At 56.4% G+C, this 24,606-nt stretch overlaps 1 protein-coding gene across 1 annotated transcript; it reads left to right on the top strand.

Annotated features, from left to right (window-relative positions):
• Positions 1 to 374: 374 nt before the first annotated feature.
• On the top strand, positions 375 to 23,494 carry TNKS1BP1 (tankyrase 1 binding protein 1). The gene is made up of 11 exons (XM_049779552.1): positions 375 to 395; positions 3,454 to 3,564; positions 4,802 to 5,429; positions 7,363 to 7,432; positions 10,603 to 11,853; positions 13,837 to 15,983; positions 21,193 to 21,511; positions 21,701 to 21,866; positions 21,968 to 22,104; positions 22,573 to 22,730; positions 23,422 to 23,494. Exons 2-11 carry the CDS (start codon positions 3,471 to 3,473, stop codon positions 23,480 to 23,482), a joined length of 5,031 nt encoding a protein of 1,676 aa, XP_049635509.1. The 5' UTR covers positions 375 to 395; positions 3,454 to 3,470; the 3' UTR covers positions 23,483 to 23,494.
• Positions 23,495 to 24,606: the final 1,112 nt, after the last annotated feature.

The following is a 24,606-nucleotide window of genomic DNA, read 5'->3' as shown; positions in this document are numbered from 1 at the left end:
TGGCCATGTTGCCCACGCGCTCGCTTGTAGCAGCCGAATTGCGTCAGTTTCACCGGGTTCTCAGCCCGGGGAAGTGGCGGGGCGGGGCGGGGCTTTGCATAGGTCATGAATAATAAAATGGAGCCCCTGGGCCGCGTTCATTTGCATACGACCCTGCAGCGCGCGCTGTTCCCCGGGCGGCCTGAGTGGGGGAACCACTCAGATTTTTTCCCCTTCGGCTCATGAATATGCATGAGGCGCCTGTGGGCGTGGTCTTGGGCGGGGCCAGGGGCGGGGCTGGCGCTGCCTGGGCCCCGCGTTGACGGCGGCGGCGGCGGCGTTAGCGTTTGCATTAAGCAGCGGCCGCACAGTCGACGGGGTGTCGAACCCGTGCCGCGAGGAGCCGCATTCCCGGGGGGGAGCGCGTGAGTGAGCGAGGGCAGGCGGGGAGGGTGCAAGACGGACGAGGCGGGATCTTGATCCGGAGGGCCCGCCATGGAGGGATCAGGGACGCCGGCTAGCCGGGAGACCCCGAGTGGAGGTTGCTGGCGGTGGGGGGCGGGAGTAGGGTCAGCGGTAAAGTTTGCAAGAGACCTGGGGTCGTCGGGGAAGGGGAGCTCGGGTGCATGCACGAGCCGGTGCATTTGCACCCTCCCGAGCTCGCGTTGGCCACCCAGCCGGCAGAGGGGGGAGGGGCGAGGGTTTGAGGCGGGGCCGGGGGCGGGCGGAGGTGCAGGAGGGACCCCCGCCTCCCCCATCCCCCAGCCCCCCTTCTTCCACCTCCCCCCAAGCTCCCTCTGGCACGCCCACCCCCCCAGCCGCCCCCACCCAGCCTGCGTCCCCAGTCTGTTCACTAGACTGCTTTGCATCGCATGCACTTGGTCCTAGGCTGGTGCTTCCACCTCCCCCTCTTCTTCTTCCTCTCCTCCTCCTCCTCCTGGGCTGCCTCTGTCCCCCTCTCTGTCCAGAGCTCCCCACTGGGCCCCTCCAGACGGCCCCAGGGCTGTTCCATCTTCCCGGTGGCCCTCCCTCCTCCTGCAGTCTTCCTGCTGGCCCTGCCGACCTCTCCGGGCCCAGGCCCTGGGATCCGGCTGCAGATCCCAAGGCCCAGAGGGGGGCCACCGGCTTGCGCCTCTCATGCCTCGCTGGGCAGCTGCCCTGGCCTGGAGGGAGCAGGCCTGCCTGGCTGGCCTGTCCCCCCCCCCCCCAAGCAAGCCCTTCCTTTTGGCGGCCTTTGCTTGGGAGTCAGCTTGTCTCCCAGACACACTTAACTCCTGGGGGTGAATGAGGAAAGCCCAGAATCTGCCATTCTACAGCTCTTGGGGCTCTGTGTGGCCTAAGCCACTTGGCTTTTTTTTTTGGGGGGGGGGGGGCTCTGCTGCTGCTGCTGTTTTCCCCCATAACACGGGAAGCTGAGCCCCTGGCTTTATGGACTTGCATACAGCAAGTTAGAAATGGACTCCCCCATTTCTAACCACCCCACTTCACTGCCCCCTTCGACTGTACTAATCAAGGACAAGGAAACAATCTTGTGTTCTTTTCACTGGGGCCCTCCCCCCAACCCCCCCCCCCCCCCCCCGCACACATGCACTTGGGCTAGCTTTGCACAGTTACTCACCCACTCAGAGCGAGCTGTTCTCCGTGGGTAATCGGCAGATCTGGTCAACCCCAGTTCTGGATTTCTCTCTACCCTTCCCAGTGCTCCCATCTTTGGAGCCAGCTGAGACTCAGGGGGAGTCTTGGGGTCCCGAATGAGAGGGGCACCTGAGCTTTTTGCAGAGAGAGGCCGGAGGTGCCCCAGGCCAGTCTTGAGTGGGTGACTTTGACACTGTGCCCTTTGCAGTTACAGGAGTTACAGGTGCGTTGTCCTGGGGGCTGTGTTGTATGCATGCCAGGTGAAAGGAAGCATACCCCTGGGAACAAGAGGGGCCTTGTCCCCCTGATTCTCCAGCCACGGGTAGCGGGGTGACTGTGGGTGGCAGCCAGGATGAGAACTGTGGAGGAGGTGGTGGCAGTGTCTGGAGACTGGGAGTGGAGTTTCGAGGATGGTAGCTTATGGGTGGCACCCGGGGGCCTCTTCCTTGGAATGGCCAACACCTATTTCTTAAACACATGGTCACTAAACGGGGTGCGAATGAGCCCTTTTGCTTGAGCATCTGGGATCCAGCCTCTTTCCCAACAGTCTTCAGCAGCTCTGGCATTCAGAAAGGGAAACTGAGGCTTAGAGAGAAGTAAGAAGTGGCACAGCTAGGGAACGGTTGACCCGCCTAGTACTCGAACCCTTTCAGAAAGTTCCAGCATTCAGATTAGAAGGGGGGCAACTACTTGGCATCTTGTCACTGGACTGTGTCCTTTGGTTTGGTTTGAAATTTCTTGTGCCCCTTACTTACCCCCCACAACATGCCCGTCCCCCTTCAGGTCAACTTTATGTTGGTGAGCCCTGCACCCACCCATGTTGACTGGCTGTCTCACCCAGACTGAACTGAAAAGGGGGGGAGCCCAGGGGACTTTTCACCCAGGCCACCCCACCCCACCCCCCGGATGTTCCCAAGCCCTGTCCCATTCTCCCAGCCCCAGGCCAGGCCAGCTCCTCCTTCCTCTTGGCAAGGCTTTGGAAATCCAGTGGGAGGCCATTGCTATGGCAACAGGACTAGGCCCTGGCTTTACCTCATCAAATTCCAAGCTGAAGCCAAAGCGATTGAGAAATTAAAGAAAAAAAATGTATTCCAGATGTTTACTTTTTATTCCTTATTTTTCCGTGTTTGGAGGAGACAGCTCGGAGGGAGGGAGACAGGCGGGTGTGGGGCTGGGATGTGGAAGGAGGGAGGGGAAGGGGCCCAGGGAACCACTCCCAGCGCCTGGGAGGGAGGGAGGGGAGGAGGGCGGGAGGGCGGGAAGGAAGGAGGGGAGCAGGCCCTCCCTCGGGTGGCAGGGCGAGTGAGCGGGCTAGATGGCCAGCGGCTAGGCTGGGTAGGTGGGGCCCAGCTGCAGGTTGGGAGGAGCGGGTTTTTCTCGTCGCCCTGGAGGTGATTCATAGATCTCAAACTGTTCAGCCTTCTCTGGCTTGGCCAGGTCTAGGTAGGAACCCATTCCACCAACGGACCTGGCTGCCAGACCCAAGGGGGTAAGCTGGGTGTCTTGGAAAGTTTGCCAGAGGAGGGAAGGAGGGAAAGCATGGGCATGGGCATGGGGGAGATGTGTGTGTGTGTGAGACATCCCTGCATTTCCAGGACTTGGAGGTCTGGAGCAAAGAGTTGGAGAAGGAAGGGCCTGGAGAAGTTGAGGGTTTGACTGCTTGGGGGACCTTTCCCAATTTCTGTTTTCCCCACCCAGAGTTGCCTCTTCTGTTCCCACATTCTGCCTCTGTCCATGTAGGGAACTTCCTGGCCAAGCCTCCTGGCCAGGGCCCTTTGCCTTCCCTGCTCCTTCTGGTTCTCTGGCTCATACCCCCGGACTTTCCCGATTCTCACTAGGTTGTGCCTACGCATGTGATGAAAGTGTCAACTCTCAGGGAAAGCATGACCATGGCTTCCCCATCGCCACGGGAGCTGGAGGAGGAGCTGATGGCGGCAGGCTCGGAGCCAGGTAACCTCTGGGTGCAGGGTGGAGGGCATATGCCGCCCTGCTCTTCTGTTTTTGGAGGAGACAGGTGGGAAGCCCATGAGGTGCGGGGGTGTCCACTGGATGTTTCTCAGCTGCTGTTGACACTCATCTCCCCACTCCCCCCAGAACTGGTTAAGATCATGGAGCCCTGTAGGTAGGCAGAGACCAACTTAAGGCCTTTGCATGTTTCTAGCTGACTGGGAAACTGAGGCCTGGAGGAGTTGTAGCATGTCTCCAAGGGGCTGTGACCTCTGACCTGCTGGCTGCCAGTTGAGAGGCCTTTCAGAGGCCAAGCTGATTGAGTGGGTGTTGTGTGGGGTTCTCCTGGAAGGGCTGTGGCCGTGAGTAAGTGATTCCAAGCGCTATCAGTAGGCAGCAGCGGAATGCCTTATATAGGAGAGCTTGCTTGCTGGCCTTGTTTTCTTCCTGTAGCAGATTTACTTGTGTTTGGCTTAGGTCAATAGTAAGTCTGCATTCCTGCTCACACCGGATGGAGGTGGGGAGGTCATCCGGCTGTGTTCTGAGCGACCAGGCGGTCAGAAGGCCAAATGGGGAAGCTCTGCTGGGGCAGAAAGAAAGTTGACTGTGGCTCATGGAGAAGTGGTTGGAGGGAGGGGACTACTTGGTCTCAGGCAAGTTGATTGTTATTGGCTTCTTTGATCATTCATTCCTTTGTTAAGGGGCTGGGTGAAATGGGATGCATTTGGGTGCCAAGTGGGATATGAGAAGAAGTTAGGCGCCAGCTGGCCTTTAACTAGTGTTAGCTTATAGGGGGGAATTGGACCAGGCATTGGGCATTTGGAGATGGGAGAATGTGCTTCTGGAATGTACACGGACAATCAAGTGAGACTTCGTGAATGAGGTGATAGGTGATCTTTTTCTGTTTTTTGTTTTTTTGTTTGTGTGTGTGTTTGTTTGTTCATTTGTTTGTTTTGGGAGCCACACCTGGCGATGCTCAGGGATTACTCCTAGCTCTGCATTCAGGAATTACTCCTGGCAGTACTTGGGGGATTATATGGGACGCTGGGAATCAAACCTGGGTCAGCCTTGTGCAAGGCAAACACTCTACCCATCGCACTATGGCTCTGGCCCTGAATATCTGAACATTCTGAGTTTATAGTAGGGGCAGGGGATGATGTAATAAAACTGAAAACCAATGAAGTCCTGTTTTCCAATTCCCAATAGTCTCTTGCCCCAACAATCTCCTTCCTTTTCGTAGGTGACCCTCAGGCCAAACCCCCTGTCAAGCCAAAACCTCGGGCCCTGCCTGCCAAGCCAGCCCTCCCTGCCAAGCCCAGCCTGCTGGTACCTGTTGGGCCTCGGCCCCCTCGGGGCCCCCTGGCTGAACTGCCTTCTGCCCGGAAGATGAACATGTTGGCGGGACCCCAACCCTATGGGGGCAGCAAGCGCCCCCTACCCTTTGCAACGAGGTCAACCGCCGAGGCAGCTCCAGGAGGAGAAGCCCGAGACACTGGGAAGGAAGAGGCCGGGAAGGAAGAGCTTCCCCCAACGACACCCCCAGCCCGATGTGCTGCCCCTGCAGGTGTGAGGAAGGCCCCTGCCCCTTTCCGGCCCACCTCAGAGCGCTTTGCAGCTGCCACGGTGGAGGAGATACTGGCCAAGATGGAGCAGCCCCGCAAGGAGGCCCCTGCTAGCCCTGACCGCCTCTGGGGCTCCCGCCTCACCTTCAACTACGATGGCAGCTCCAGGTACGGCCCCAGGACCTGTAGCATAATCTCCAGTGCCAGCCTTGAGGACAGTGGGACCCTCTCCAAGACCTTGTCCCAGGAGGGGCCAACGGCATCACCTGAGAGCCTGGAAGGCTACAGCAAGACCCCTGAGAAGAAGTAAGTAGGGAAAGGGTTGCATGTTCATGAGGGCTAGAGAATGAGTGAGGGAACCTGTCTAGGACAGGTTAGGGTCCCCGAACCCATGCAGTAGATTCAAGTTGCGGGATGGGTAATTCTCTGTCCTGTGCAGCTGCTCTCAGTATAAGGGTTTTGAGCTGCTTTCAAGTACCAGTATGGCAAATTTTGTTTTGGGGGCCACACCTGGCAGTGCTCAGGGCTTACTCCTGATTTAGCGCTCAGGATCATTCCTGGCAAGGCTCAGGGAACCCTCTGGGCTTCCGGAGGAGTCAAATCAGGACTGGCTCTGTATGCTGCCAGTTCCTTCCCCACTGTGCTCTTGCTCTGGCCCTTCAGTATAGAAATTTATTTTTAAGTTCCTCTGTGCTAAATGTTGAACTTGGCTTTGTTTAATCCGCATCATGGGTGTTTAGGAAGGGCAGTAAGACCCGTTTGAACAGCAAAGAAACCAGGGCTTTGAAATGACGTTCCCCCGAGGCCGAGCTGGGGTACAGGAGCCTTGGGTTTGATCCCCAGCACCTCATGGCTCAGTGCTGTTAGAGGTGACAACCGCTACCAAAGAAATATGACTTGCTCTGGGAAATGAGAAATGACAGCATTTAGGGTGTGTGCCCAGCGTGTGTCTGATCTAAGTTCCCTCTCCAGCACCACCTGGTCCCTCAAGCATAGCTGGTTGCTGCCCTGGCGTCTGCTGATCTCTGCTAGGTTGACTCGATACTGCAGGTCCAGAGACAGTTTCACCACATCCTGAGCCCTTGCATTGAACTCCCAATCAATTGGGGACGGTTGAGAATTGCTGTTGGGTCCCCGGATTTTCTGAGCCTCCTCCCCAAAAGACCTTTCTTTCAGCAACTAAGAAGCAGGGCTGGGGGGTGGGATTCAGGTTTATTTGATTCCAGGGCATGTGCTCTGAACTGCCAGCTGTGGGGGTTATGCGTGTGCGTGCGTGTGTGTGCGTGTGTGATTGTGTGTGTGTATGTGAATGCATGCCTGAGCACATGTCCACACATCTGCACAACGGCATGAGGAGGAGCTAGATGGGATAGCTAAGACGTGAGTAGGCCCAAGGTCTGGCCTGCCACAATCAGTGCAGCCTCACCCCAGACTTGAATGTGCTTGTCTGGAGTTGATGCAGGTGGGAAGGAAGGGACCAGGAGGCACTTTTTGGAGTAGGGGACCCAAGCATGGCAGAGGAAAAGGTGAAGGCCTGGCAGGTGCTGTTGGTCAGGTTGAGGCCATCCTGGAGACGGTTAGAGCCATCTTGAGGCCTGTTGGTCCTGCGGGACCTGGGTAGGCCTCCCATTCCCCTCATTCTCGTCACTGTGGCCAAGTTGCTGGGTCCCTGCCTTCCCCTTCGACCTTGCTCTTCTTTCCTGTGAAGAAGGTGCCATAGGGGACAGAGTTTCTAAGGGAATCCTCCTGTGTCCCAGACCCCACAGCTCACACCCCAGCTGGATTCCAGGCAAACTCCTCCTCCCCGCCCTTTCTCCAAGCGGAACTTAAGCCTCAACCTCGAAAATCACTCTTCCCCCTCTCCTCCCTCCCTCTGCAATCCTTCTAGAAGTATTGGCAGGGCCGCAGGACCAGCTGCATGCTCTCCAGTGGGAGGAGAACTTTAACCCCTTATGACTGTCTTGGAGGAACTGGCGAGGCTGTGTGGGCCTACAGAAGGTTTTTCCTAAAGAGCCCGAAGAATGTGGTTTTCTGGTCTCTTTCTCTAGGGAAACTGTCCAGTTTCTTCCTGAGGGGCTCCAGGAGTCATTGCTATGGGGGGGAGTGGGGGTGAAGGACACTTCCCATTTGCTTCTGTCAATGGCACTGAGGCACATTCTCCCTAATCTCAAGCCCTGCTTCCTGGGTGACTTGCTGCTCTATTCCATGTCTCCTCACCCCATTTTCTTGCTTCCAGGAGCCCTACTTCGGACCAGGCCTTCAATGGGGACCTGGCTCATCCGCAGGCCAGCCCAGACCCACCATCCGATGTGAGTTTACTCTCCTGAACTGATCAGTCATAGCATCCTCTTGCTGGAAGGGTCCCCTGGAGCACCCCATGTACTCTCCTTATTGTTCAAATTGGGGAGTGCTAGAGGCCCCCTATAAGGGTGATGTGCTCTTGGGCTGACCCATTTCTTGTGAAGAGTCAGACAGATCCTGCGATTGGTCTGTTCTGGGGGTAATTTAAAGGTTTCACAAAGTTCTGGGCACCTTCTGGGGTCTGTTATAACGGTGTCCCCAGCAGCAATTCAGGGCATGACAGTGTCCTCTGTGGGAGAGGAGGGAGCCAGGCTCACCAGGGTCCAGCCACGTGCAGGGACTAAGTAGGATTTGAAGTGTCTGACTCGGGTCCCCCTAGCTGAATGGCGCCTCTGAGTGAGAGAAGCCAGATCTGCTCCTGGGCTGGTTCCCTCCTTGTGGCCATGTGCTCCCAAGGTGGCCGCTTGCTACATCCTTGCTTCCTGAGCACCTTTGCTCAACCAGGCGAGGACTGTCTTATCTGTCCTTCTGGCCACCTGGCCAGTATTTACTGAGCTCCTCTGCAAAGCCAGGTGCTAGGGAGACAGCTGAGAACCCCATCTATGTGGTCCCTGACCTGTGAGAATCTCCTCTCATGCGACACACAGGCCCAGTTGTCTGTGCAGTTGGAAGAAGGGGGTAACTTGTCAGATGGATGCTGGTAAGACCCTGAAGGCAGAAGGTGCAGAGGGTTTCTATGTAGGTGTGAGTGGGCAGGACCTGCTTACACACACACACACACACACACACACACACACACACACACACACACACACACACGAGCGCGCGCGCGATCAAGCTCTGCAGGTTCAGAATTTGGTTGCAGGTGCCTTAGGCAGTGTCTAGGGCTACCTGGCTGATAAAGAGTTGTCAGGTGAGATAAAGAGTCACCAGGTGAGAAAGGTCACTGCTTGGCCCTTGGAAGAAGCCAGAGGGGCAGTGCCTGAGGGTTTGCACACAGGAGTGAGGAGAGGGGGTGTCGAGAAGAATGGAAGTTGACACCCTGGCTTGTGGCCGGAACCACCGGACCTTCCACTGTTTACCGAGAGACTTCTGAGTTTGGTGCAAAACCTGAGTGACATCCTTGAGCCACTTTTTATTTTGTTTTGTTTTGGGGCCATACCCAGCAGTGCTCAGGGGTTACTCTTACTCAGGAATTTCTCCTAACAGGCTTTGGGAACCATATGAGATGCTGGGGATTGAATCTGGGTCCATCCTGGGTCAGCCAATTGCAAGGCAAATGCCTTACCAATGTGCTATCTCTTCGGTCCAGTGAGCCACTTTTGTTTTTGTTTTTGTTTTTTTGTGCCACACCTGTGACACTCAGGGGTTATTCCTGGCTATGTACTCAAAAATTACTCCTGGCCTTGGGGGACCAAATGGGATGCCGGGGATTAAAATCAGGTCCGTCCTGGGTTAGCTGTATGCAAAGCAAACGCCTTATCACTGTGCTATTGCTTCAGTCCCTGTGAGCCACTTTTTTAGAGCAGCATTCTTCCATTTCTTGACATGTGTGATCTGCCACCTGGACAGCAGACCTGCCCCCTGGATGGGCAGTTGTAGCCGAAGGGGTAGTTGTTGTTATCAGTGTTTTCCCATCCTTTTGCACCTGCGGGCTGGCTCTAGCCAGTGACATAGTGGCCGAAATCTTCACTATTTTAAGATCTTCTCGAGGTCTAAACACCTAGAGGTCGGATGGATCTTGGAATCTGTTATTCTAGGAAAAAAGCGAGCCAGAGAGGAAAATTTGGGCTTGTCAGCATGCAAAAGTTTTCATGCTGGGGACCGGAGAGATAGCATGGAGGTAAGGCATTTACCTTTCATGCAGAAGGTGATTGGTTCGAATCCCGGCATCCCATATTGTCCCCCATGCCTTCCAGGAGCAATTTCTGAGCACGGAGCCAGGAAAAACCCCTGAGCACTGCCGGGTGTAACCCAAAAACCACTCACACAAAAAAAGTTTTCATGCTGGACTATGGGCTCACCAGGGCTGCAGGATAAGCATGAGAAGAGGAGAGAGGACAGGGGTTTGGCAGAGAGCACTTTACAGAGGGAGCAGAGGGAACTGGGAGGAAAGCCTGGGGCCAAAGGAAGGCAGTGAAGTCACAAGGGCATAGGCCAGGCTGGTTTGGGCCAAGAGGAGTTATAGATGTGAGCCGAGGGAGCTAGAGACGAGGTCAAGTGTGTGCTGTTTTTCTAAGAGGGAAGGAACGGAACCAGCTGATGGAAACATCCAGCCAAGAGAGACAGTTTCCAGCAGGATGGTCCCTTGACCCAGGCATTTGGGCTTATCACAGACTGGGGTGGTGTGTGGGATTTTCTGCCTATGGCCTGTGTGCTCTCCAGGGACCAGAATCAAAGCTGGCAGTTGAGTGAGGATGTCAGAGCTTAGAGGAGTTGAACATGTGGCCTGGAGCCAGAGGCAGGAGGGAAGTCTAGGGGGGCTGCAAGTGAGCAGTGGGATGGTCCGATGGAAACTACGTGAAAATGTGACTTGAGGGGCAAGAGGGATCATACAGCAAATAGGGTACTTGCCTTGTATGCTTCCAGGCGGCTGGCCAGGGTTTGATCCCTGGCATCCCATATTATTTCTTGAGCTGATCTAGGAGTGATCCCTGAGTGCAGAGCCAGAAATGAGCCCTGCATACCCCTGGATGTAATCCCCCCCACCTAACAACAACAAAAGTGACTTGGAAGATGGTAGAAGGGCAAAGAGGGCAGGAAGATGTTGGGGTGTTCAGAAGGGAGGGGTGATAAGTAGTTGTGCATTCACAGAGTTTGGGGGTGCTAAGGGAGCCAAAGAGAGAGGGACAGGTGGGGATTGAGGTGGATCGGTAGGGACACTATTGCTGATAAAGTTTAGGCTTCCGGCTCTTCACTGGGCAAGGTGAGAAGAAGGGTTTTGGGAGCAGAGTACCTTCTGGAATGGTATTGTGTGAAGGATACCAGCTATGATTTGGGGGCTGGGGGAGACAGAAGAATGCTGGAGAGTCCCTACAGCTTCTTTGGGGCCTCTTTCAGTTTTCCAGAGGGAAAATTTTATCTCTGAACCTCATCTGTGTATCTGTGGGGCGAGACCTGGCCTCCCACACTACACCCTGCCAAGGGGTGAGTAATTGTCTGTGATCTTTCCTTACAGAACTCCATGCCCTGCGTCCCTTCCAGCCCCAGTCCTGCTGCAGAGAATGGGGGCTCCCCCAGCCCAAATTCACTGGAGGACAGAGCTTGCCACGATGCTCAGCGCCCAGAACCCCAGAGTCCTGCCGCTTCCCCCCACCACCCCTCGACACCGGCATCGCCAGCTGCAACCTTGACCCTCGGCTCTGCTAGCCCTGCCTTGGGGGACCCCAAACCCAGCAGCCCCTCACACGGAGAGGTTGAGGAGGTCACTGCAGAAGTCTCGGGACAAGAAAGCCCAGAATTGCCCCCTGTTAACTCACCCCGGCCACTGATGGAGGACGCTGAGGGGCTCCATTTGACTCGGATGCTTCCATCGGGTGCCGAGGCCCCAGCAGGCGACCTGCGCCCCACCACCCTGGCCCAGCGGCGGTTTTCAGAAGGTGTGCTCCAGCCGCCTGCCCAGGACCCCGAGAAACTTGGGGGCTCTCTGGCGGCCCTGCCCCAGTCTCAGGGGAGTCAGCTGGCCTTGGATCGCCCCTTTGGGAGCGGGACGGAGTCCAACTGGAGCCTGTCCCAGTCCTTTGAGTGGACCTTCCCCTCGAAGCCTTCAGGGCTGGGGGCCTGGCGGCTGGACTCTCCACCCCCCTCTCCCATCACCGAGGCCACTGAGGCTGCTGAGGCCGCCGCCGAGGCAGCAGACTGGGCTGCATCTCAGCAACGCTGCGGGACCCGATCAGCTCCCGAAGGCTCAGGACAGCCTTGTTCTGGGGTGCAGGCCGAGGACAAGGGCTGTTCCCTCACCCAGAAAAGCCATAGGGAGAGTCAGCCCCTGTCTCCAGCGGTTTCCCCAGGACCGGCCCTGCTGCAGGCAGAGGAGCGGTGCGAGCAGCGGGGCCCCGTGGCCGGACAGGAGTCCCCACTTCCCGAGGCCTCCAGGGAGGCTGCCTTGCCAGTCCTGGAGCCCCTCCTGGGGCAGCAGCAGCCAGCACCCTCTGACCAGCCCTGCGTGCTTTTCGCTGACACCCCTAAACCCGGCCTGGCGTTGCCTGCTGAGGAAGAACCCGTGGCCCTAGTCCAGGCCAAGACCAACCAACCCGGGATGGAGCCTCCTGACAGTTCTCGGGTATCCCCTGAGCCCGCAGGCCCTGCCAATGGCTCCCGTTGGCTGGATGACCTCCTGGCCTCACCGCCACCCCTGAGCACTGATGGTGCACGCCAGGCAGCTGGACCCAAACCAGAGGACCTGCGAACGCCTGACCACTGCTCCGAGGTGAGGAGCTGACACGGGAGGGAAGCCAGGCCTGGCCCGGGGCTTGTTTGGGATTTTTTGTGTTTGTTGCTCGGGACACAGGCTTGACCAAGGCTTAGCCACCTAAAGACGACGTTCCCCTTGCCTCCCCCAGCTGTGGTCTGGCCAGGGGTGAATGAAGGCGCTGCCGCAGCTTTCCTGTGACTTCCATTCATCCCACATTCCAGAGCCGTGTGGTCGTGGAAATGGGTACCCAGCTCCATGCTGGAGTGCCTCGGAAATAACCTTTGCCCTTTGTGTGTGTGTGTGTGTGTGTGTGTGTGTGTGTGTGTGTGTGTGTGTGTGTGTCATAGTGTTAATGTCCATCAAAAAAGGGCTGGGGAAGGAAACTGACTTGGACTATGGAGTTGCCTTAATCTGTACCTCAGAATCTGGGCAGAGGCATAGAGCTGAGAGCAATGTGGGTTCCTGAGATCTCTGCACCCCGCTCCCTGCCTGGGACCTTCTAGTCTCTTCTTGGCCTTATGCCTAAGTTCTTACACTGTCCAGCACCAGGAGAGCAGGTGTCGGCTCTGCACTTGACTGTGACATCGACACAGTGGGTTGGTTGTCTGGCTCAAAGCTGTGCTTTGGGAAGGGCTCTGACTATTAGACTTTCCTGCCCTTGGGGATGGGCCCTGCCCTTTCTCCTCCGTCACTTCCCAAGTTCAGGGCTAGGGTCCAGGTGGTTTTTGAAAGGTATTTTCCCAGCCTCCTGGTCTGGGTGGGTGGACGGAGGTAGACAGGAGGAGGAGAAGGAACAGGAAGGAGTTAAGCCTGGGGCTGGCTCCTGTGGTAGGTGTGTCTGTCCCCGGGATGTGGGTGACTCAACCAACTGGGCGGGGCTCAGCCCAAGCTGCAGCTGCTCCTGAGGGAGCAGGGCCAGGGCCAGCGGGGAGCCAGACGCAGAGCCTTCGGACAGGTCCGGGCGAGGAGAGCCAGCCTCTGTGCGTGCCTACGTGTGGGTGCTTGGTCCGCACCCCACCGCACATTCAGTAGCCCCGTGCAGGCAGGGGGGCCATGGCCGGCCTTGGGGAGTCCAGCATGTCTGTCCTGGAGAGGCTCCTGGCTAACGCAGCGCTGCGGGACGAGACGGGCAGGCTTCGCAGCCCGGAACCCCAAGAACCCAGGACTCAGCCACCCTCAGGAGTGAGTCAGGGAGTCTGGGGTGAGGCGGGGCACACGGAGAAGTTTTGGCATGGTTCCTGGCATGTGCTGGGTCTTTTCTTTCCTGGAGTTGAGGTAGGGCTCAGAGGCCCTTTTGGGGGTTGCCATGAAGGGGATGGAAGCTTTTGAGGGCTCTAAAGGCTGAGGGTGCTGTTGGAATTTGGCTTTGGATAGAGGTTTGTGTGTGTGTGTGTGTGTATCTTTGTGTGTTGGGGGCCTGAGTCTCCACTTTCTCCCCAACATTATGGGGTGCCCACAACAGAGGTAGCCTTTCTATTGGTTGCGGGCCAGGTGTTGCCCAAGCATTGTAAACATGACTATAGGTCATCGATTGAGTGCCCACTGCCGGCCCAGCAAGCTGTGCCAGGCACTTGGCTGAGAGGATCTTGTTTAGTCATCTCAAACCACCCAGTCCGGTTGGAATGATCCTCATGTTCAGTTGAGGACCCAGAGGCACAGAGTGGTTAAGTGCTGTGGTCAAGGTCACACAGCTGAGTGGAGAGTCCAGTGGGGTGCTCAGGGGCTAGGCAGTGCACAGAGTGGTTAAGTGCTGTGGTCAAGGTCACACAGCTGAGTGGAGAGTCCAGTGGGGTGCTCAGGGGCTAGGCAGTGCTGTTTTCCCTCCTGATTGCACCCCTGCCTCCATACACACACACACACACACACACACACACACACACACACACACACACACACACACACACACACACACACACACACATTTGTCTGGCCCCCATGCCCACCAACAGAGTCTAAGCATTATCTTTTATTTTTTGTTTTTCTCTTTCTCATTCCCAGGGACTCCTCGGCTGGTCCCGGAAAGATCTGCAGAAGGAATTTGGGATTGCGACAGACACCCCTCCCCGAAGCGTGAGTCCTCCCAGCTGGGCACAGGACACTTCTCAGGACTATGACCTTAGGGCTTCGAGCCCTCCTGGAGACCCAGGCTTGACAGAGAGAGACTGGTCTAGCCCATGTAGGCCAGGAATTGGGGAGGGAAGTACCACTAGGGACTGGGCCAGTGGACGTGGCATCAGCCAGGAGGAGCCAGAGGTGGACCACGGCCTGGGCGATGGGTTCGGAGTGTCTGAGCTTGGGGGGCTCGCCACCCAGGACCAAGCAGTGAGGACACCAGCCCTGCAGAGTCAGGAGGCCGCGTTACAGCAGGATTGGGAGTTCACTAAGAGGGGCACCCAGGCCGCTTTCTCTAGTCGTAATACGGAGCACCACAACGAGGAATTTGGGAAGAGAGACTCGACGGGCACCTACAGCAGTCGGGACACGAGCTTCCAGGACTGGGAGTTTGAGAAGAAAGAGCCTCTGGGGGTGTATGGTAGCACAGATGCTGGCCAGCAGAGCCCGGAGCATGGCAGAGATGACCATCAGGGCAGGTATAGCAGCCAGGAGGCCAGAGAGCAAGACTGGGAGTTTGGCAAGAGGGAGCCCTCCCTGGGCCCTGAAGGCAGCCTGGGGCCAGATCAGCCGGACCCAGACTTCGGGAACAACGCCTGGATGGGGGATTATGGTGGCGGCGGCAGCAGCAGCACAGGGGCCCTGGGTTCCCAGGAACGAAACTTCGGGTTTCGAGCCCTGAGCGCTGGCTTCAGTCCTGAAGATGCCCAGCAGCAGGATGAAGAGTTCGAGAAGAAGGGCCCAAGTGGGGCAGACAGCCCTAGCCAAGCTCCCCACAGGCAGGCTAGCCAGGCTGGGGAAACTGAGGCAGGGGGCTTATTCAGCTCAAGCAACCCACCTTCTCAGGCTGGGACCTCGGGACAGAGAGAGCAGAGCAGCTGGCAGGGCAGTGGCACCAGCCTGGACGGGGGTGGGTGGCAGGGCCAGGTGGGGCTAGGGTCCCAGAGCCCTAGCCAGGCTGAGCAGGAAGTTGGGGAGATGGGAACACGGGGCTGGGCCAGTGACTTCCGCCACAGTGTCACCTCCCAGTCCGAGGCAGTGTTCCGGCCAGGACAGCAGGCCTGGAGTGGCGAGTTCAGCTTGGAGTCCCCCGGGACGGCTGCTGAAAGGAGCCATCACTTTGGTATAATCGGCAATGACCGGGCAAGTGGGGCAGGCCCAAGCCCATCTGACGAGATGGGGGGCAGCCCCTTCGCATCCCCCGAAAAACCCTCGGCAGGACCTGTGGACTGGACTGACCAGCTGGGCCTCAGAAACTTGGAAGTACCGAGCTGTGTGGTTTCTGGGGGTTCTCACCAGGCCAGGGAGGACGCTGCGGGACCAGTGGGTTGGTCAGACACACTGGGTCTGACCAGTCAGCTGGGGTCAGGGGGGCCTGAGGAGGAGCCCCGTGGAGTGGGCGTTGGGGAGAAGGACTGGACTTGCAGTGTGGGGGGAAGGGGCCTAGAGTTGCAGGGGGTAGAAGAGATAGAGGTGCACAGCCAGGTCAGAGAGAGTGGTGTGGGGCAAACTGGCTGGTCAGGGGTGGAGGCCGGGGAGTTCCTGAAATCAAGAGAGCGTGGAGTGGGCCAGGCAGATTGGACGCCCAGCTTGGGCCTGAGTGACCTGAGCCCCAGGCCCCGGGAGAGCGGGGCCGGCCAGGTAGACTGGAGCGACAATCTGGGCCTGCGGAATTTGGAGGTGCCCTGTCACCCCGACTCTGAAGGTTCTCAGGCGCCTCGGGGGTGTGGCGTGGGACAGATGGACTGGACACAAGACTTGGAGCCCCAGCACATGGAAATTTCTGGAGCCCCCAGTGAAACCAGGGAGCACGGGGTGGGAGAGGTCAGCCAACCCATTGAGCCAGCCCTCAGGAGCAACGGAGCCCTGTCCCCTGACCCAGAGACCAGAGACCCCTTGGAAGCCAGAGAGCTGGGGGTTGGGGAGACCTGTGGAGCAGAAACCCAGGGACGAGAAGACCCCTTGCCCGGCCTGGAGACCCAGCTTGAAGACTCGACATTGGAGACAGGAAATGCCTCCAGTTTGGGAACCAGGTACGCACGCCCCAATGCCAGTGCGAGTGTGTGTGTTGGGGACCTGGTGGTACCTGGGATTGAACCTGGGTTTCCTACGTGTGGGGCAAGTGCTTGGCCCAGAGTGAGTTTGGCCATGCTGTTGCTGCTGCTGTTATGTGCCCACCCATGTGCTCTAGGTTCCCAGGATGGTTTCTGGGCATGTGTCATAGTTGGATGGACCCTACTAGCTTCTTTGTGGGTGCAGTGGCTGTTCCTTACATTGGGCTTGAAGTCGTAGATGCTGGCTCTGGGGCCATGGTGCTCCGCTTGCTGGGGGCAGAAGAGATGGATCAGGTCAGGATGGGATAGGCAAGACTCTAGTTGCCTCAGGCAGGATTTGGCACCTTCTCTTTAAACCATTTGGGTTTGGTTTTGGGGCCACATCTGGCAATGCCAGGGTTCGAACCCAGGTCAGCCGCATGTAAGGCAAGTGCTCTCCCCACTGTACTATTGTTCTGGTCCCCTACTTGATCCATCGTAGGTCCCCCAAAACAATCATTTAAGAACCCTAAGGAGTAGAGACCGAGCTCTGAACCCCAATAGTGTCGCTCTCCACACAGAGTTAGAGAAAGAACTGCTGAGTGCAGCCTGTGCAGGCTCATGTACTTTATTTAAGCCAACCAGTGACTTCACATGGGGAAAGGGCGTAGGCAAGGCAGTGTGCTCTCTCCCGTTTCCTTCCCGTGAGTGGGCTTTGTTCCCCAGGCCATGGGCAAGGCTTGTCCTTTTCTGACCATTGAGTTTCTCGTACTTATTGTGGGCTAGAAGGGAAGGGGGAGTGTTGGGTGGGGGTGCTGCATTGAGAGTGGAAGTGGCAATGGTCCTGGGGAGGAACCATGGAGGTTCCAGAATTACAGGGTTTTTGGAGAGGCCAGCAAGGATGTTTGGGATTGAGGAGGGAGGAAAGGAAGGTGGGCAGAGAATGGAGGCACAGGGAGAGGGTTCCTGGGGAGTGGACAAGGTGCAGACTGCAGCGAAGGGGGCTGTACCCCGAGAACTATGCAGTCTCCCCAGGTCACTCTTCTTTGGGGCTCCTGCATCTCTGCAGCTCCCTGAGACAAGGGTTTTCTAGTCTCCTGTTAGCCAGTGGCGGGGTAGGGGGTAGGTTGACCCCATCTTGAGGTCACACGCTGTAGGGCTTTTGAAAGGCTTTTAGGGGATCACTTGACACTCCTACTTCCAAGATCCAGTGGCATAGCTTGTGGGAGAGGAGCTCCGGAGGAAGGGGTGTTGGGGTACTACAGAACTGAGTTAGGGATAACAGGGTAGAGGCAGAGAAGCAGAGAGTCCTCAGCTGTCTCACCTTTCTCAAATACACTTAGTTTCTGGCTGTGCTGTAGGCTGTAGTCTGGCCCTTCCTGGAGAGTTGCACCATCTCCATCAGCCTATATGGTGGTGCTACCTCTTATCAGCCTTGTGCCTATGCCACCTCCAGCCAATATACTTGCCCTACCTACATCGGCCTGCATTCCTTCACCAGGTACATAGGCCTGTGCAGTTACAACACATAACATCATCGGTGCCAGAGTGATAGCACAGCAGTAGGCGTTTGCCTTGCATGTGGCCAACCCAGGTTCAATCCCCAGCAACCCATATGGTCCCCCAAGCCTGCCAGGAACAATTTCTGAGTGCAGAGCCAAGAGTAACCCCTGCTACGACATGTACATTGGTTTGTGTTCCTATACCATATATATCAGCTTATGTACCTACAACATATCCTTTGGCCTGTGTACCTATAATGTGTACTTCTGCCTGTGTATCTGTAACACATTTACTGTGTAGATCAGCACCTTTACCTGTACCGAAGTACATAATAACATAATAACGTCAGTGAGTACTCTTGCCTCACCCCCATCAGTTCATGTGCCTGTGCCCTACCCATTAGTTCTTGCATCGATCACGTCAATGGAACCTATGTTGATTCAATCAACCCACTGAAGCAGGAGTAAGGAAACTTCTGGTCCTTCCTTTGAGGCAATTTTTTTGCAGACATGATTGACAATCCATCAGATAGATAGATGGATGGATGGGTGGGTGGGTGGGTGGGTGGGTGGATAGATAGATGGGTAGATAGAATAAGGAATATCTATTGGGGCCGGGAAGGTGGCACTAGAGGTAAGGTGTCTGCCTTGCAAGTGCTAGCATAGGACGGACTGTGGTTCGATCCCCCGGTGTCCCATATGGTCCCCCCAAGCCAGGGGCAATTTCTGAGCGCATAGCCAAGAGTAACCCCTGAACATCAAACAGGTGTGGCCCCAAAACCAAAACAACAACAACAACAAAAGGAATATCTATTGGTCACTGCACATTCTGGAAGTTTCTTCTGTAAAGGCCATAGGGGCTATTTCCTGGGTAACAAAAAAGCCATAAACTGGTGCAAGCTGCCAGGTTTGCCCACCTATGTAGTCTTGAACCTGTACCCTCTCTTCTTGGGATGTGTGTCAGATAAGGGGGATGCAGGGAAGCAAGGGTGACTTACTCAACATCTCCCAAGGTGGTTGTGAGGATGAGGAACTGAGACCTCTGAGTGATGGAATCCTGCCTGGTGCAGAGGAATCTGGGAAAATGCTCTCAACTGTTCTTAACTCTCTTTTGCAAATTGGGTGATATGACTGTGTTAAGGGTTTTGCAGACTTGAGTGGATGTGAGCTGTCTATAAAGCAAGATCTTTGGAGATGCTTTGATGTGGTACCAAGGTAGCTCTGGAGGGAGGGTCATTGGCTGGATTGTATAGATGGACAGGGCAATGTTGTGGGGGTGGCAAGAGAGTATAGGAGCACTCAGGCCCCTTCTCTGCTGAGGTCCTGATGGGCCTGGCTGTCTGTCGGCCCAGAGTACTCATGCTAGTCCTGTCCTTCCACTTGCACCCCCTCAGAGCCGAAATCCTGCTGACAGTGCTGGGGAACTTCTCAGAATCAGAGTTCATGCAATCTAGCTCCCTCATTTCATGGGAGGGGAACTGATGCCTAGAGAGGCAATGTACCTGTTTGTGCTTATGAGCTCCTTAATATTTTCTGGGGCATCTTTCTGGAGTGATGGGCACCTCTCCCTACCTTTAGGCATATGTCTGGCCCTGACTGCGTCATTTAATTACTGAGTCTTAGAAAGGGGCTGTCGGGAGAAAAGCTGCATGTTATATGTGTGCATGGTTCCATTTCATATTTGCAGGGCTGGGTATGGGGGCCTGCAGCTTTGGAAGGAACCTCAGACTTCAGAGAGTTCGCGGGTCACAGTGGGTGGCTGGGAGACAAGATACCAACCTCCCTGACTGTGTGAAGGCTGTTTCTGCCCTGAGCCCACAAACCCTGTCCTGTTTAGGTTTTTCCTTCTCCCCACTGGATAGCTGGTCAGATAGAAGTGCTGAGTGGGGGAGAAGCACCCCAGAGCCAGCTGTGGGGAGTAGGTGCTGCCTGGCTCTGCATTGCCCAACAGTGTTCAGTGCCCTGGGCACCATTGCTACCCGCCTTGGTGGCAGATACACGTACAAGTGTGTTGAGCACTCAGAGATGGGAAAAGGTCTAGTATGGTTAGTGGCAGCATGGATGACACATATAGTTTTACACAATTACATATACACACAGAGATACATATATCTGGGCCCATCTCCCTCTCCCTCTCCTCCTCCTCCTCCTCTTCCTCCTCTTCTTCCTCCTCCTTCTTCTTCCTCTTCTCCTTCTTCTTCTTCTTCATCTCCCTCTTTTCTTCCTCCTCTCTTTCCTCCTCCTTCTCCTCCTCCCTCCTCCTCCTTCCTCCTCCTCCTTCTTTCACATATATCTGGGCCCACCTCCCTCTTTTTTTTCTTCTTCCTCTTCTTCATCCTCCTCTTTCCTCCTTCCTCCTCCTTCTCACCTTCTGTCTTTCTATCTGTCTTTCTATCTGTGTCTCTCTCACTCTCTCTCTCTCACACACACACACCCCAGGCTCACCTTCTCTGTGTCTGACACACACACACACACATACTCAGACAGACACATCCCAGCCCGCTTTCTCTGAGTGCGGCTGTCTGCTCCCTGGTGTCTCACTTCCCCTCAGCGCCCTGGGCCTGATCCCTCTGCCTCACCTCAGCAGGACACTGGGCCAGGCTGCCTTAATCTGGGTGGAGTGTGCCCCCGCTGCCCCAGCCCCCCCCCCCCCACCACCACTGAATGGATGCATCCACATGAGCTGGCTTTGGCCCCCTTCCAGGGCTGTTCCCCAGCCCCCTCCCTCCCAAGCTGCACCATTCCCATCTGGCAGCAGCTTGTGGAAGGACAGAGTGACACATGTCCTCAGCCTCAGCTTCCCTGGTCCCGCCTAGAACTGACACACCTGCCCTGCCAGGAATGTAGCCGCCCAGCTTACGGCATGGCCGTGGCCTCTCCCATAGCTGTGTGCGTGAGTGCGTTCGCACAGCATGGGGTGAGGAGCATCTTAGGGACAGGGACATGGTGCACACCAGCCATGAGGCACATGTGAAGACTGAGGGGGGGTCTGTGCAGTGCTTGGAGGGTGCCCCAGATGGGTGGTGATTCCTCAGCTGGATGGAGATGTCAAGTAACCCAGCTTGTCTATCGTCTGTCCAGTTTGACCAACAAGTGCCTTGTCCTGCTCCTACTCTGGCACCAAGCAAGGTGCTGCAAACACTACTTCTGCCCTTGAGGACTTCTCAGGCAGGCAGAGAATACCTGCTCATGCACAAGGAAGTGCCTCTGAGAGGAATGATGTGTCACTTTTGCTAGGGCCACTACGCCAGTGTTGGTAAGATGGGGTGCATGTCGGCTCTGGGATCCTCTGTCATGTGTACTTGGTTCTCAGTAGACCCCAGTGACCCTGAGAAAGTTGCAGGAACCTGAAGCTTCTGCATATGCAGAGCCTGACTCATCCAGGAATAACAGTTGGGGAGAGCGTCAAAGGGCTGCAGCTTGTAAGATCCCTGGATTTGAGCCCAGGTCCAGCATAGACACCCCTCTCCCAAACACTGCCCCAAATGTCCCCCAAATGTATAAAAGAACAACTTGGTGGCAGCAGCAGCCCAGGTTATGGAGCGCTCCAGGCTGACCCTGTCTAGCCATGCCAGACCCTTCACGAAGGTGTCTGGGAAAAGTAGCAGGAGCAGGGGCTGGTGAGGCAGTGACTGGAAGTGACTTTCAGGAAAGGAGGACAGTCTGGCCTCCCTTTGACCATGTCCTCTGCTCTGTCTCCTTTCCAGTCCAGGTGCCCGCTCACCACCATCAGGCTCCCAGGATCTGCTGGAGGAGATGCTGGCGGCCAGCAGAGAGGCCGCAGCCTCACGTCTCCAGGGCCTGTCAGAGGAGGCAGGTGCCAAGGAGGATTCTGCCCCAGCAGAGTCCCCTCTGCCCTCCTGGAGACCCCAGCCCGACGGGGAGGCCAGCCGGACAGAAGAAGTGGACGGCACCTGGGGCCCCTCCAGGGCCGAGCTGGATCAGCAAGGACCCACGCAGCCCCCTCGACGGTCCCTGCAGGGCCCACCCCCCAGCTCCTTGAGCCAGGACTTTGACTTCATCGAGGTCAGTGGGGACACGCGAAGGGCTCGGCCTGGGCTGAGGGCGCCCCGGAAGGGGGTTAGGGGGGGCTATTGCAGGATGTGAGCACTGAGCCTCATCTCTGCTCAGCCGAGACTGTCCTGAGCTCTAGGTTGGGGCCAAACTGTCCCTGTAGCTACCGTGACAGAGCTGTGCTCATTTGTCCCCGAGCAGGACACCGAGATCCTCGACAGTGCCATGTACCGGAGTCGTGCCAGCCTGGGACGCAAGCGTGGGCACCGGGCCCCCGCCATCCGGCCAGGGGGCACCCTGGGGCTGTCAGAAGCAGCAGACTCAGACGCACGTCTGTTCCGGGACTCCACGGGCGCAGACCCCACAGGTAGAGTCTTGCATGCGGGGCTGGCGTGTGCCAAGGTTGGTGGGGATAGGCGGGGAGGTTTGTGCCGGTGGTTGGTTGAACCCCTCTCCGGGTCCTTGCAGAACCACGGGCTTCTCGGGTGCCATCTTCCGACGAGGAGGTGGTGGAGGAGCCTCAGAACCGCCGGACCCGCATGTCCTTGGGCACCAAGGGGCTGAAAGTCAACCTCTTTCCTGGCCTGAGCCCCTCAGCCCTGAAGGTAACCCCCGGATACTCAGCTGATGCTGCTGTACCCCTGGCCAGCTCCCACCCCATGGACAGCCTTTCTACTTCATCCCTTCCTCTTCCTTTCCCTCGACTTTGCTCTGCAGTGCTCAGAGCAGGACAGGGTTGAGCGTTGAATGGGACAGGAGCTGGAGTGGCTGGTTTGTGTGTCTGAATTTCACAGGGGTGGGGTCTGTCTGAATCCTCAATGGTGGACAGGAGGGTTTTGGGGTCCTGGGGGTACTAAGCATTGAGCTATCAGGTCTGTGTAGGAATTCCCCATGGCCTATGTGTGTTGCATGTATGTCTGAACTGAAGAAATGTGAGGGTGGGAAGTCTCCACTGGCTTAATCCAGAGTTGGGGGTATATAACTACCATAGCAACAGACACCCCCAGGAAGACGAAGGCCTTGCTCTTAAGCATCTATCTCCAATGTTGTCTCCCTCTGGACTCGTTCCTCAGGCCAAGCTGCGCCCACGGAATCGTTCGGCCGAGGAGGGGGAGCCAGTGGAGAGCAAACCCCACCAGAAGGAGTCGGCGGTGCAGCGTTCCAAATCCTGCAAGGTCCCGGGGCTGGGAAAGCCTCTCGCCTTACCCCCCAAGCCAGAAAAATCCTCAGGGTAGGTGGCTGACCTGGGTTCTGGAAAAAAAAAAACCAAACTTTATTGGAGAAGAATCAGTAAAGGGTTCTTGACTGGGGGAGTGGGGAGTGGTCCCCTCACTGCTCCTGATGAACTCTTATAAGTTCCTTCTTCCCTCCCTCCCTCCCTCCCTCTCTTCCTTTCTCCCTCCTCCCTCCCTCCCTCCTTTTTCCCTTCCTTTTTATTTTGGCCATACCCAGTGGTGCTCAGGGGTTACTTCTGACTCTGCACTCAGAAATTGCTCTGGCAGGCTTGGGAGCCTTATGGGATGCCAGGAATCAAACCCGGGTCTGTGCCGGGCCAGTAGCATGCAAGGCAAATGCCCTACCACTGTGCTATTTCTCTGGCCCTTCCCCTTCCTTTTTTCTCCTCCGTTTCTCCCTGTCTTCCTTCCTTCTCCCCACCCCCATCTCCAACTTTCTGGCACTCAGACACACACCAGCCTATAATACTTAGGACCAAAATACATTTGCAGTGACCCTGAAAATTGCTGATTCGTAGGTCGCCAGGCACTGCCCCGCTGCCAGGGTCTTGATTCCTGCCACAAGTGCATCCATCACCTTGAACTCCTGACTTGCTGCTAGGCTGTATAAGCCTCAGCTGCTATTTCTCTGGGCTCATCATGTTCCGGCTGCTATCTCCCTTATGACCTTTGCTCTGTGCCCTCCAGGTCAGAAAGCTCATCACCCAATTGGCTGCAAGCCCTGAAGCTAAAGAAGAAGAAGGTCTAAAGGGTCACTAAGGTGAGGGCAGCTTTCTACTGTGGGGTCTATCCTGTATTGGGTGGGGAGGCATGGAATGGGATTCAGGGGCAAGAGGGGCCTTCCCTGAAGACTTCTGCAGGTTCCCTAATCTGCCTCCTGTCCCTCCTTTCAGTGCCCATATTTGCTGCAGGGCTTGGAGGGTGAATGTGCTTGGACCCTCATAGATTTTATCCTGGTTGGCTTCCATCTCTGCTCTCCCACTGTGGGGGTGAGGGAGTGCCCTAACATCTATCCCCTATGCCTTCTGTGGGGTCAGCCACAACTGTGGGGTCCCAAGCTTGGAGCTCCTGAGCAGGGTGCGTGAGGCGACATGGCTTCTCTGCTCTGGGTCTCCTCACTGATCTATTTCCTTCTTTCCTCACTGCAGATCCTTCTTGCCTGGAAGTTGCAGGCAGACTGTTCTTGCAGGGTTCCCTGCACGGAGACCGCAGGAGCCGCCCCCTGCATGCCCCAGGCTGCAGCCTCTGTCTCTCCTCCGTCTCTGCAGAGCACCGGAGGAGGAGGCACCTTTATGCACTTTGTATCTCCCTCCCTTCCTCCCACACCCCATCAGGCGTCATCGGTCTGGACTTAGGGCCCCTCCTCCCTTCCCTCTCCCTATCTTCCTCTGCTTCCTCCTCCAGCCTCCTGTGGGGTTTGTTTTATTTTTTTTTTCTTTTGATACCAATTTATAGCCTTTTTTATAAAAGCCTTTGATTTTTGTAATGAGTGGAGTCCTGTCCCAAGCCCCCATTCCCCAGACCACACCCCAAGACTCTCCAGATCTCTGGCCCCCCACCCCCTGCGCCTGGTGCCCCATAGAAAGACCAATGACGTTTTGCCACTTGCAACAATAAAGTTTTTTGGGAATTGGTGCTGCCTGGGTTTTGTGTGCTGGTGACTCCAGTTCTCTCTGAAATTCCTTGTGCCCCGTTTGTACTCAAGGGATGCTACCCAGGAGGGTGTGTTGGTGGGGACCAGATATTCCCAGCTGGGATGCATCGTACCCTGGGTTGGGGACACTGCTGTGTGCCTTTGCAAAGTCAGGTTGAGCCCCAGGTCTTTCCCTAGGGGTGGGTGAGTATCTCTGGGTGTCTCCTTAGAGTGGGTTG

The sequence above is a fragment of the Suncus etruscus genome, chromosome 9 (assembly GCF_024139225.1).
Source record: "Suncus etruscus isolate mSunEtr1 chromosome 9, mSunEtr1.pri.cur, whole genome shotgun sequence".
Classification (NCBI taxonomy): domain Eukaryota; kingdom Metazoa; phylum Chordata; class Mammalia; order Eulipotyphla; family Soricidae; genus Suncus; species Suncus etruscus.
The sequence above is the reverse complement of the archived record's forward strand: the minus strand, read 5'-3'. Positions and strand labels throughout refer to the sequence as shown.